The sequence below is a fragment of the Ruditapes philippinarum genome, unplaced genomic scaffold (genome assembly GCF_026571515.1).
Source record: "Ruditapes philippinarum isolate M1 unplaced genomic scaffold, ASM2657151v2 ctg2475_1_1_1_1, whole genome shotgun sequence".
Classification (NCBI taxonomy): domain Eukaryota; kingdom Metazoa; phylum Mollusca; class Bivalvia; order Venerida; family Veneridae; genus Ruditapes; species Ruditapes philippinarum.
The window spans coordinates 170488-185533 of NW_026866903.1; the positions used below are offsets into that span (position 1 = coordinate 170488).

General features: G+C 32.1%; 1 protein-coding gene across 1 annotated transcript; it reads right to left on the bottom strand.

Annotated features, from left to right (window-relative positions):
* Window positions 1-1797: 1797 nt before the first annotated feature.
* Window positions 1798-10879, bottom strand: LOC132734155 (vacuolar protein sorting-associated protein 37A-like). Its single transcript, XM_060720869.1, has 8 exons — window positions 10728-10879; window positions 8104-8245; window positions 7622-7722; window positions 6824-6951; window positions 4402-4460; window positions 3838-4000; window positions 3042-3091; window positions 1798-2618 (listed from the first exon to the last, which is right to left on the bottom strand). The coding sequence occupies exons 1-8, from the start codon at window positions 10877-10879 to the stop codon at window positions 2553-2555; spliced, it is 861 nt and encodes a 286-aa protein (XP_060576852.1). The 3' UTR covers window positions 1798-2552.
* Window positions 10880-15046: the final 4167 nt, after the last annotated feature.

Consider the following 15046-nt stretch of genomic DNA (forward strand, 5'->3'; position numbering starts at 1 on the left):
AGTTCAATAGCTGACAAAAAAATCAAACCAATCAAGCTTTTAATAAATACTGAGAAACATTTCATAATGCGGGAAAAATTAAAGAAATAATAATCTTCGATAATTAACTCTGCAAATATATTTAATGGAAAAAAATGCCCAATTAAGTAGTTAGTAAGTTAACTTACAAACATGCATGAGATAAATATATCATACTTTTCTTTTACTAGACAAAATAACATTTTTTTCCTTTAGTTCACTACTAAAATCACCGACAAGAAAATGTTCTGCTCCAATGCAAGCATTGTAAATCTACAACTTGCTGAATCTGTGTCATGGATTCACAAAATTTTCAATTTGAAACAGTCCATTAAAGTTAAAGGGATTTCATTATCAAAACATGAAAGTGGAGCTACATGTTCCAACAAAAAAATAGCCTGGTCAGACTGAATGGAAGTTCAGGCTTGGCTGGTCTATACAGGTCACAAAGGCATTATTTTTTAGTTCCAGCAGGGAAAATATTAACAGATTCTAAAATTCACTAAGTAATCATACAAGAATCTAACACAGTATTTTTGCCAATTCCAAATATCAAAGACAAGTTATACATAATTTTTTTAATGTTGGAGGCAGTTGTGACATATCATCAGTATTCAGAGAGTACTGTCAGACCATCTGTAAGTTAACTTATTCTGAAAGTCCTGAAAACTCACAATGGACTCTACCAAATTGAAATCAGAATAAGTTCATTGAACAATAAAGCAGGGCAAGAATAAAATCAGTTTTTAAAGTGCTGAAAGACTGATCATCACAAATATATGTTTGAAGTTCATGTTAGTTGCATTTATTTTTCTCTAGTAAACAAAATATAACTAGAACTCCGCGAGTCAGATGTGTCGCCTGTGAACAATGTAGTTTAGGGGAAATGGCCAGGACAAAAATGAAATATGAAAAATAACAAAGGGCAATAACTAAAAAAATAATAAGTGCAGAGCAGCAGTTTCTGTACACTGCACTTCTTATCAATAAGATCTATCATTCTATGATGTTTCAAGTCCATAGCTTTCATACTTGAGGAAAAATGACCAGGACAAAAATAAAGTAAGAAAGCAACAAAGGGCAATAACTCAAAAATAAGAAATGCTGAGTATCAGTTCTTATGCACTGCACTTCTTTTTAATGAAATCTATCATCCTATGAAGTTTCAAGTCCATAATTTTTTATACTTTCAGAGAAATGGCCTGGACAAAAATTAAGTATGAAAATAAACAAAGGGCAATAACTCAAAAAATAAGAAATGCAGAGTACCAGTTCTTGTGCACTGCACTTCTTTCTTAATGAGACCTATCATCCTATGAAGTTTCAAGTCCATGGCTTTTATACATTAGGAGAAATGGCCTGGACAAAAATAAAGTATGAAAATTAACAAAGGGCAATAACTCAAAAATTAGGAAGTGCAGAGTACTGGTTCTTGTGCACTGCATTTCTTCTTAATGAGATCTATCATCCTATGAAGTTTCAAGTCCATAGCTTTTTTAGTTGAAGAGAAATGGCCCGGACAAAATTAAAGTATGAAAATTAACAAAGGGCAATAACTCAAAAAATAAGAACTGCAGAGTACCGGTCCTTGTGCACTGCACTTTGGGTTATTGAAAAAAGCATGCATACCAAGTTTGAAGTCAATCAGACTTATAGTGACTGAGTTATGCTCCGGACAAGCTTTAGCGGACGCCGACAACGACAACGATGCCGACACAGACGCCGCCGCCGCCGACAAAAATAACCCCTATATGTCACCTTTTGAAGGCGACACAAAAACTGATGCACTTAATCACTTAATTATCTAGCACACAAATGATGGGATTAAACAGCAACAAGTTCAACATCTGCTATTTAAAGAAAGGATGCAAATCTCTCATAATGTAACAGTAAAATATAATACAAAAAAATAAGAATAAAAACAACAAACAAATCTTTGTTATTGTCAAAAACAAAATAATGTGTTTGATTGTCAAACACAAAATGTTGATACATATCTTGCTAAACCTATCGTGCAACTGTATTTTAGAACAATTTGCTATCAAACAAAAATGAATGTAACAAATCTTTGTAGGGTTTTATTTTTAAGATGAAAAATAAATGTTGTATTGTTAAATATATTTAAAACATTTCTGGTTCCCTACTCCAAAACAGAGCACATAAGGGTATATATATTCTGTAAACAAACATATATGTAGTGAAAAGAAGAGATTTTACAAGGTTTGAAGGCAAATTAAAAGTCATCAATTGAAAATAGAAAGTAGTAAGAGAGATACAAAATAGAACTTTTTTGCCTTAACAATAAGTAATGTTTTTACTACCTTACATTCAAAGTTATGTTGAAAAAAACATAACAGACGTTCATTTCAAACATATCATTAGAGCATTGCTAAATACAGAGCTAAAACAAACAAATACATTAAAACTTTGATTTACACTTTATGTCTTTTAAATTTTAATGTGAAACAAAAAAACTGTAACCAAATTGAGATGAGACACTTATATAAATGATATTGAACACATGAAAGACACTTTTAAAATCCTTGGTTTATATTCATTTGGTTCATTTTCTCTTCTTTGGCTCTTCTTGTGTGATATAACTAAAAATAGAAAATAAAGCATCTGATTGATATAGATTTCAGGTATGCCAACACTAAAAGTGCAAATGGTGCAAGAAAATGTATTTTTATGGTACAATTCAACCATAGCCAAATAATTCAAGACAAACTATAGCTCCATGCACTCACAACTAATCAACTAATACCATAAAATGGGCAATGTAGGTATATTACTTAACATTGATTATAATTTAGTAAAGCATATTACTAGATATTTGATGAATTCAATTTTGTATTTTAGTAATTATTCGAGAGCATGTGATAAAAATTGGTAGATCTCTTCCACTGGAAATTTCACTTTCACGGATATCAATATTATACACATTCACATATATATTATTAACTTATTTCTTCTTGTTTTTTGTTTGTTTTTTAAAAAAAGAATAGAAAAAGAAAAATACTTACTGCCCTTTTTTCTAGAAATTTTGAAGTAAATTCTTCTACATCAAGCTTTTCTGTAAAGGAAAATAATATCTTCATATAAAAAAGAAATGAACAAAAGAAAAATACACAGACTAAGATTAAATGTGAAGAAAATTATATTTTATCTTGATGTCTTAACACTTATAATACTCTTTACTACACTGACTAAAATTTTTCATTGAAGTGTTTGTATTTTGTGTATATTAAGTGTATAATTCGAAAAAAATTAATTCCTCACTTTTATAACTGTTCTAGCTGCCCCTTTCTTGGTCCTCAACATGTACAGACAAGAGCTGTTTAAGGAGCAGCACACTCTACTTGGCTCAGTTTGTGATAACATAATAAAGTAAATGATCATAAATGAAAGCTTAACCAAAAGTTTTGACAAACGCATACACTGCTGAATGAGTTATGTCAATAGCTCAGCTATCAACTACGAAAAGTGGAGCTAAAAGTAAAGGCTTCATCTCTTTAATTGTTTGTTTGTTTGATTGGGTTTTACGTCACACCAACACAGTATAGGACATATGGCGACGTTCCAGCTTTACTGGTGGAGAAAGACTTCAGGTGCCCTTCCGTGCATTATTTCAGGCACAAATGGGCACCCGAGTAGAACTGCCAATGTTCCTTAAGGTAGCTGGATAGCTTCCTCACATAAAAGAATCCAAAGTCCCTGTCTGAAAGCGAACCCACAACGATGAGAGGCAAGTGGTTTGAAGCCAAAGACCTTAACCACTTGGCCGTGGACGCCCCTTTTCTCTCTAATAACAGCACTTACTGTCTAAAAAGTCTTCTACAATCTTGTCTGACTCTTCCTCAGCCTCTAAGATAGCAACCTTGAGATTATTCTGTATAACACCAGGATGAAATTGATCCATCAACGAACATTGTCTTTCTTGACGGGTTTCAAACTGAGCACGCAGGGTTTCGAATTCCTGCATCTGAAATTACAACCAAATCTTCAACAAATCATACTTGGATATTTCTGACCTACATACCTTTAGTCAATGTCCTGTTTGACAGCTGCTTCATAAATTTTGCTTATATTAAATAGTGATAAACAAAATGTTTACTGTATGATCCAACAATACTTATGCAAATCAATTACTTACATTGACAATATCAATCTTTAATAAACCTTGTCCTCATAAAACATACTCAAACCTGGATTGGTCTTATATTCTTTTTTGTTACATGAAGGTTCCAGTGTTCTAGTAAGCCTAGTAACACTTAATAAAAATTTGAAAAATTTAGACAAAAAAAACCCCAATAAACTTCTTTCTTTTTTTGCATTCAAATTTTTTTCTTTTCAATTTGCTAAACTATTACATATAAAACTCACCATTTCACTAACTTGATGTTTCAGATCTTCTATCACAGGTTTTTTACTCAAATTCTCTTCTGCAAAAACAAATAAGCTATGTTTTATAGCACAAAAAAAACAAAATTATAAAGTCTTTATTTCAACAGGCAAAGATTCTAAAAATTCCTGATGATTTTTCATCTAATGCTCCATAACAAGATTTTGTTTCTTGTCGTGTAAGACATGCTTACACTGTAAAGGTCATAATGGTGACTTTTAAAGATTACTGGCAGAAGATGTCCCACAAGCCTATATGCATAAAACCAGCACAGGCAGGCATATGAGTAAAACATCTGAACTTTCAAATGCTAGCTGGGTAGCTTTATTACATATAAAAATCTTTAAGTTCTGGTGGAGAGATTTGAAACCAACACTGGACAGGGGCAAGTGGTTCAAAGTCAGCAGCTTACCATTCGAGGAAAAATCTGAGTTTTTTTTAATTTTCCAAATGAATTGTCCTTCACATGCTATATGGTAAAAGATATAAATGAAGCTGGAGTATAGTATAATGTATATTTGTGCTGCAAATTCACGATTTTCAAAGAAGGACTTACAAACATATCATGTCTTGTAAAGAAACTAGAACTATCACTAAATGTGATTAATACCCCCCGCAAGACTGCTTCGGAAATGAGGATGTTACTAGTAACAGAATACCTTGTAAAGAATTGAAATAGAGTTATGGTTGTGGGCAATTAAAGATAGTTGTGGTTCTTGTATGTTGCATTTCCTTTCAATGTGGTTGGCCATTGATGAAGTTTTATTGGATTACTCTGTAATAAGTCCAGAAAGACAAGGAAAAGGAACAAAGGGCAATAACTCTATAAATACTGAAGATTGAGTTATGGTTATTGTACACTGCACTTCCTCTCATTGCGCTTGACCATTGTATGAAGTTGTATTGAATTCCAACTACTAGTTTTCAAGTTATGCACTGGACAAAAAAAAGTAACAAAGGCAATAACTGTAATTAGTCCAAATAGAGTTATTGTTCTTGTGCACTGCACTTCATCTCACTGCCCTTGACCATTGTATAAAGTTTCATTGAATTCCAACCATTAATTTTCAAGTTATGCACTGGACAATAAAAAGTAACAAAGGGCAAAAACTTTTAAATTAGTCAAAAAAGAGTTATGGTTTCTGTGCACTGCACTTCCTCTCAATATACTTGACCATTGTATGAAATAGTTTTGAATTCCAACAAGTAGTTTTCAAGTTATGCTCTGGACAAGAAAAAAAGCACTGGAAAAGTAACAAAGGGCAATAACTCTATAAATACTCTGGACAGAGTTATAGTTCTTGTGCTTGACCAAGTTGTTTTGAATTCCAACCAGTAGTTTTCAAGTTATGCTACGGACAAGGAAAAGTAACAAAGGGCAGTAACTCTGTAATTAGTCAAAATGGAGTTATGATTCTTGTGCACTGCACTTCCTCTTATTGTGCTTGACCATTGTATGAAGTTGTTTTAAATTCCAACCAGTATGTTTTAAGTTATGCTCCGGACAAGGAAAAGTTTCAAAGGGCAATAACTCTGTAATTTGTCAAAATGGAGTTATAATTCTTGTGCACTGGATTTCCTCTTAATGTGCTTAACAACTGCATGAAGTTGTATTGAATTCCAACCGGTAGTTTTCAAGTTATGCTTCAGACAAGGAAAAGTAACAAAGGGCAATAACTCTGTAATTAGTCAAAATGGAGTTATGGAACTCATGCACTGCACTTCCTCTCAATGAGCTTGACCATTGTATATATGCTCTGACAAGGAAAAGTAACAAAGGGCAGTAACTCTGTAATTAGTCAAAATGGAGTTATGGTTCTTGTGCACTGCACTTCCTCTCAATGTGCTTGACCACTGTATGAAGTTATATTGAATTCCAACTATTAGTCTTCAAGTTATAGTCAGGACAAAAGAAAGCAATGGAAAAATAACAAAGGGCAATTACTCTGTAATTACTTTAGATAGAGTTATGCTTCTTGTGCACTGCACTTCCCCTTATTGTGCTTGACAATTGTATGAAGTTGTTTTGAGTTTCAACCATTAGTTTTCAAGTTATGCTCCGGACAAGGAAAAGTAACAAAGGACAATAACTCTGTAATTAGTCAAGATAGAGTTATGGTTCTTGTGCACTGCACTTCCTCTCAATGTGCTTGACCATTGTATGAAGTTATATTGAATTTCAACCATTAGTCTTCAAGTTATGCTCCGGACAAGGAAAATGCAACGGACCGCTGGACCGACCAACCACCGGGTGACTCCTTTAATACCCCTCCAAACTTCGTTTTCGGGGGTATAATAAAAAATTCACATTTAATCAGCTTTAACACCAGCTTTTTCTGGTACAAAAACAAAATTCAAGTAACTGGACAATGTTATAGTTATCTGGAAAAAAACAGAACTTACTGGCTAACTCTGTACATTTACAAGACTGTTTTTCTCTTTCTGTCACAACTTGCTGAACTTCTGGCATGTTTTGAATCAATTCTAGCACCTTTTCTTCCTCATTCAACAGTTCTAACATATCCATACGACTGTAATTAAAACATAAATGCTAACATAAACACTTGTCCTGATAATTAAGCATAATTTGTAATTGTTTTATTGTTACCACTTTTTTAATACTTTCCAATTCTACAGAACTGGGTTGTTTGAAAACAAGATGTGTTTATCAGACAGCATGCTTTGCTATTTTCAGTGCTTGACAACAAAAGGGTCCTAACTCTGTGGTAAGGTAATTTAGAGTTATGGGACCTATGTCTATCATGTTAGATAATCACAGAGAACAAATGTGTGAAGTTTCAACCCAATCCCTTCAGTAGTTCTGGAGATACCAACTTGCAATAAAAACTTAACCAAAGTGTATTGTTTTTGTTTAGTTTTGGTGCACTAACACAATGTAGGTGAAAAGATGATTTTAGCTGACCTCGGGAGTTACAAACACCAGGGGTAAAACCATCTCACCTGCATGAGCTAAGAGATGCATAGACTCCAGTAATTCAAACCCATTTAGTTGCAAGCCTTAAAGGCAACCCCTAAGGTACATGGGGATAACCAAAGTGTGATGGCAACACTGATGCAGCGGTGAGTACAATAGGTCTCCCTATTCTTCAAAAAGTTGAGCTAAAAAAACAAAACAACAACACTAAAGCTTACAGTAACAAAAGATTAATTATAATGATAAAAAGCATTGTAAAAGTTTACCCTTTATCTTTGAGGTCTGGAAATGTTGTTGTCACATTGGTTTGACTAAAATCAGGAATGTTAGTATCACAGTTGGCTTGTGGAGTTTCTGATGATGCATTCTACAAGGAAAAGAAAGAAATGTAAAACACCACAGCTGCATAATAGTTTTTCATATTAACAACAGATACTGTACAGCTTTTTATTTAAACAGCTACTGTATAGCTTTTCATATAAACAACAGATACTTTCCAACTTGGTAACTACTGTGTGAGATTGTATGACCTTGACCTTTTATGTGTGTTAACCAAAAAAATAAAGAATTGAAGTGCAGACTTGTATGTCCTTGACCTTGTCATTATAGAGTAAGATGTAAAAAGTTGAATTACCTTGTCTGTTTCTATGTGGCAAATATTCAAACTCAACATGAAAGAAGATGCAAAAGATTGTAAGGCTTTGACCTTTTACACCGACCTTTCCATACATAATTCAATTACTCTTACCTGACTAGAAGAAGAAGTTAAATCTGTGGTTGATGTTGATGATGAAGGTGATGTGTAGGTTGGCATGGAGGGATAAATGCTGAATATGTTGGTTGTTGTTGGAAACATTGAGGGGTATCCTCGAGCCGGAGGACTCGCTGGACTGAAAAAACAACAACAACAAAATAACATTAATTATAAAACATATATCTAATGTTGACAGCGATTAAGAATTTGATAATTTGAAACATTAACTGATTACTTTTTAACTTAAATATAAATTTTTTGGAATGTTTATTTTACAAATACAATAAAATAAAATATACATCATTGCTAAATAATCATTTTAACAATTGAAACAGAATCACAATCGTGAATGACCTAATGTCAAGATTGCTTTCAATATTCCAGCATTGGCACAGAAACTTTACCAGTGATACTTTATCTATATATAAATATATAAAAATGCCAATGCATACATATAATAAGGACTCACACCAGGTGAATGATTTTCAGTTTACAATTTTTGTAGGTTAGGTCAGAGCCTTTCCATTCTAGAACCACTAACATACATACATGTAAAGAATCAATACATTGGACCTTGAATTAAAAGACTCATGGGCAAGATTTGTAAAACAAGCATTTGATAGTATTGCGGGCAATACAGTAGTCCCCTACCGGTCCCTCAAAAAGTTCTTTAATTGTCATGCACTCCTGTGTATTGCCATTTATAATGAATTTGAGGATGAAGTCTGTATTTGAAAATATCAACCACAAAACATAATAAAATAAGTTTGTCTATATCACAGTAATGTGTTAAGTTTCCATGCTTAGTAAGGAAATTATGTTTATACAACCTTGTCATATTATTACGATGTGGGATTTTAAAGTAAATCCTATAAGGAATGAAGAAGTTGGAGTGAAAATACCAGTTTCTCGAAAAAAATCTAAGTTCAAGGGGGACATAATTCTGGAAATAGTCTTGCTAGAGTATTTAACCTTCTCAAAAATGTCGAGTGATAATAAGAAACATATATATGAAGTTTGAAGTAGATACATTAGGAAATAAAGAAGTTATTTAAAAAAGACAACATTTTTCCCCCTAAAAAATCTAAGTTCAAGGGAGGTAATACTGATATTTTTTGTGCTAGAGTTATAAACCTTGTCACATATGATGTGGTTGATGACCAGAAACTTATATTTAAAGTTTGAAGTAAACACCTTAAGAAATAAAGAACATATAGTGAAAAAGCTGAAAAATTTAAATCAGAAATCTTGAAATTCAGGCTATTTGTTGCCATAGCAACCAGAATTTTCAACATAGGAAGAAAAGAAAAAGATGTGCATAATCTCCAGACTGCCATCTACCCATATTTCAAGTTTCATAAAAATATTTTCAGTACTTTTTGAGTTATCACTGGATCCAGTTTACGTGTTAAATTTGCCATATTTTCAGACTATTTGTTGCCATAGCAACCAGAATTTTCAACATAGGAAGAAAAAAACAAGACGTGCATAATCTCCATACTGCCATCTATCCATGTATCAAGTTTCATAAAAATATTTTCAGTACTTTTTGCGTTATCGCGGGATCCAGTTTTGTGGACGGACGGACTGACGGACTGACAGACAGACAGACAGACAGACGGACAGACGGACAGACAGACAGACGGACAGACGGACGGTAAACCTAAAGTCCCCTCCGGTTAAACCGGTAGGGGACTAATTATAGATTAGGTGGATGCATGTATGGACAAGGGCAAATCTAAAATCCCCCCTCCCATAATAAATGGCAAGTTATCTATCTTTTTAAAAAGTCATAGGGGCTTATAAATTTAACCTGTCACAGAATAGCATAAAGCTTTGTTCAGTATGGACAATTTCTTTGGTGAAAGTAGGTGAAACATTCCCTGGAATCATGTAGACTTGATAACCTGATATTTAATGGTAATTTTCACAGTGTTCTAGCACTAAATTGAAATTATGAATGCCTGAAGGTGGATTAAATTTATGCTGGCCAGTTCTTAATTGCGGTTTTTGAGAGCTTCGCACAGCAAGCCACAGGGGGTAAACAACTAATCTTTTAACTGAATTAAATTATTGCCGATAAGTGTTGGTTGGAATGGGCCATAAAGATTTAACAGAGGATTAGTGCCACCATTTTCAGTATATTGCTATATTGTCTGGGGATAATATAAGTGTTCTAGAATAATTAATAATAACTTGATAATAAGAATGCATAAAAATGAATTATTTCTTGCTATGAAGATTATTTCAGATTTTTCATTTTTACTGGGACATAAATCATCTTTGAAATGCCCCCGTGACAGTCAACTAATTTTAGGACAGTCCCAGACGTCCAGAACGTTATGGCATGTATGAATACATGCAAAGTTGCAAATGAAAATGTATTTGTCTACTATATTAATTTCATATGTGAAAAAATAAAAGGGCCATAATTCTGTCAAAATTGACAAATCACTAAACCTGGATATACATGATTAGGGGGACACTTAATGACAAAACTTCTGTAAAAGCTCGGTTAAAATCCTCTAAGAAATGTATGAGTTGTCCATAGAAGGCATTATTTACGCCTGCAGACATTCAGTGATCTAAATATAAATTTAATAAAATCAATGACTTACTATGGAACATGAGATACAAGTGCTGGTGGATTTGTCCTGAATTCATCAACCACAGATTGGACAGCAGAATTCAGACTAGAATGTACAGAAAACTGGAAAAAAAGCAAAAAATTATTATCCAGAGGATTTCTATTAATTGTTAGCAAAAGCATTTTCTACTATTTCTAAACTCCACTTGCTCTTGCTTGTTGAATATCCTGTAACTCATTTTTTTATGGTTTTATATCAGAAATATAATGCTCAAATAAAGATTTATCAGTATTGTAAGTTCCAAAAAGGATTATTTGTCAAGATAGTACCGAATTTACATTTCATGTAAATAAATGGAGGTAATAAGAATCTATTTTCTATAAAGTCTAAGTCAAATTTTTTCAATAAGAAATGAATGCATATATTTTAATGATTACATATAATGATGACAAATATTTGCAGTACATATTTTACATATTCTTTGATGTTTAAAAATTGTTTTAGAAGCATTATTATATACATACAAAATTTCACTTAAATGTGGTTACAGCCTTAATTACAACATACAGGATCTTTAATTCAATATACATGTACATACATGTATATTTTTATTCTATATTGTTTATATCCTAATTTCATTTAAATTAAATTTTTTTACACCACATCCATAATAAATATAGCAAACATAAACTTAACTTGGTTAACTCTTTATGCTTTCTTATCTAATCCATAATTAATACTTTTTTTACTGAGTTTACTGGTATATCCAATTCTAGAACAGAACTTACTTCATTTTTATACAACTTTGCTCTTGTCTCTATGCTTTTATTTCTTAGGATAAATGTAGCAAATAGCCACTATACATCTTATGAAAAAATTAAAAAACGGGTTTTTCAAAATTTAAAAAAGCCGTGTTTAAATAAGATTTAAAAAAACAAAAGTTTAAGGAAAATATAAAAATTGTTACATATAGAGCAGCAAAAATAAATTTAAAGGGTTTTAACAAAAAAAAGAAAAATTTCCAAAGAATACATTTTTATTATTTGGAAATTTTGAAATTTGAATTTGGCCAATTTACCCCTGGATGTCTTTTACGCTGGTTTTTAAGTTTTATTGGTTTTTCTTGTGGAAAATTTTGGTTGGGGATTTTTTGGGAAAAAACAGTGAACGTTTAAATTTTTTTGGGTTTTGGGTTTTTTTAAATCACTTTACCCTGTCTTTTGATGACTTCCTTTTGGTTTACTCTTCCCGTGCATTTTTTTTCAGGCCCTGGAGGAAATCAATAGGAAAACACCCAAAAATTCTGTTTAAACTAAACTGGAATTTTTCCCCCACGAGAGTCCAAAATCCAAAACAGGTTCAAACCCCCAAAAGGTGAAGTTAGGGGATTTCAAAAAAAGCATTCGTAACAATTTGCCAATTTTTCAGGAGACCCCCCCAAAAAATTACAAAAAATATTAAAAAAATTGCAAAAGGAAAAGCTTTTTTGTTTTTGCTCTCTTTTTGATTTTAAAAATTTTTTGCCCTTTTTTTTTCCCCATTAAAACTTTTTGATCTCAAAATCATTTACAAAGTTATGATTTAAAAATTTTTGTTTGTCTTTTTCAAAGGTAAATGGGTACAGAAAAATGTTTTTTCGTGTTTTATCTTGAACCTTTAAAAAATTTACCCAAGAACCCCCCTAAGTAACCTCAAGGGTTCCAAAAACCCCAATTAAAAGGGTTTTCTTCCCTTTACAAATTAGGGGTTTTAAAAAGGGTTAAAGTTTTGGGCCAATTTTTAATATACTAAATCCTTTAAAGATTAAATTTTCTGCAGTGAAACATAAAATATTTAACTTTAGTCATAATCATATTTCCAACTTTTTTATCAAAAATAAGAATTGATTCAATATATTTCTAGAGAAAAAAAAAAGCGAAAAACAACAACAACTCAGATGCCCCTTTAGTTATCCTATGTACACTACTCAAGCCACCAATGGTTACGTAAGTAGTAGTGTTTATTTCTCACATTTAAGATTTAAAATTTGAAGTCAAAGCTATGTCACTTACATAATTAAAGTTAGAGTGTTGCCAGCTGTCTGGATATTTAATCTGTATTCAACATCTCTTAGAGTTTCTATCACACTGAAAATATAAATAATTTAGCATTATCAATATATGATAACAAATTATGTAAATTCATTTATGTTTTGTTTGAAGTAAATTGCATAATTACCGTGAAATTCCTAATAAACGCCCCTCCCCTAATAAAGGCCCCCCCCAGGCCTTTTGATAAGAAAAACAATCTACTCATCAGTGCTGAACTCATGAGTAAATCCATAATAATTTCATTTAAATTATTCAGAATCCATTTTATTTTATAGTATGAACTTTAAAATCTTAACACTTTTTTATGTTATTACCAACACTTGCTAACACTAAATGTATTTACAATGATTTTTGGATTTAGGAAAAATTGTGTTGAAATAATAGCCCCCCTTTTGGAAAATGTTTAGCCCCCGGGGGCGTTTAATAGGAATTTTACGGTATATAAAATTTGTTAGTTAATAAAGATATACTTTGTTTCCAGACTCATCATGAAATAAATAAGATCAGCTGCAAGAAAAGATCAGTAAAAGTGAACAAAGATGCAACAGTCATTACCAATAAAACAATTAAATGAAAGAATGTCCTTTCCATAATATTATATACAACTTGACAGAAATATTAGGAATAGCAGTACCAAAGGATTTCAAGTCAACACCAAACTGAGATACATGACACCTTTATGCTTGATAAGTCTTTATCATTAAGGTTTCTTAATTTTGCCTTCATTTGTATAACTATTGCATGATTAGTTGCCCCACATTATTATAACCTATAAAAAATATGGAAAGAGACCAAAAATGATATAGTGCTTTAAGTATTCAAAATAAATAGGGGCTTAGAATGGCCTTGCCCTTCCATCAGCGCCCAGAATTATCCATCAGGCATCCTAAAAGAAAGAAAGCTCATATACACTTGATCAGTCCTTAAGATTTGATTAAAAATTGGGTTGTTTTAAACAGTCAAAAAATGAAATGATGTTACACTACCAAATCCAAGCTTAAAAAATTAATTTAATTCTGAGCAAGATGCGTTTTTTTCAGATAATGTAATACAATTCTGAATGATTTTATTTTCGGTCAAAAGAATATTGAGTTTTAAAATAAGTAATGCATGACACAAGTCATTCTGAAATGTCAACCAGTTCAATACAGTAAAGTTAGAAAAAAAACTGTATTGTAAATGTCTTTGCATTAACATAATTTCGCCCTCATGACACAAGTTTACGAAAATTGTATATACTCGGGTTTGATTGAGTCCTTTATCAGCAGTAGCAAGGATACCACCTTTTAATGAAAAATATGGAATTTATTGACTAACAGAGTAATAAACTAATATTTATATGCCTTTAACTTACCTTAATACGCAGAAAGTCCGAGCGGGGCCAAAGGCCCCGCGAGGGCTGTAGCGCTCTTAGATAACATGTATGACGCGTATCAATTTAAATGAAATCAAATTAAAAGTAAATGTAAAATTTAAAAAAAAAACATTTATCCTATACCTAATGAGCTGAGAAAAAATCCTTAGTTAACAGGGCGCCGCCATTTTGAAATCCTTTTAAGCTAAATATAGAAATCAGAGTGCTTTTTTAATGAGCGTCTACATAATTCAGACAATTGCTAGCAGACGCATGCTAAGTAACACTTCCGGTGAAAGAATGATGTACAGAATCAGAAAATAAACCTCCGTTTCATTGATAAGAATTATAGTAACAATTATAAATATAAACAAGATTGCATTTGTAAAAAATGCCATGCAACCGCATAAATACAACACTAAATAGTAATGTAGGAACACATTTTTTTTGTTTCTACACAGATTGCCATAATGCATAGATCACTTACCTATCTGTTATTATAAGATTAGTACCTTCAGACAATAAGATTTTTAATTTTTTACTTTATGACATTGTGACTGAAAATCAATGATCCCCAGGGGCGGGGCCAATTTTGACCCCAGGGCTTTAATTTGAATAATCTTGCTAAAGGTTCACTACACAATGTTTACTGCAAAATGTCTCACCTCTAGCCTTTGTCAATTCGAGAAGATGATTTTTTAAAGTTTTTACTATATACATGTAAGAAAAACCTATGACCCCCGGGGCAGGGCTAATTTTGACACTAGAGGCAAAATTTGAACAACTTTGGTAAAGTACCTTTAGATAATAACACATACCAAATATCAAACCTCTAAGCCGTGTACCTTCAGACAATACGATTTTTTAGATTTTTTACTATATGTACATATTGAAAATCAATGATC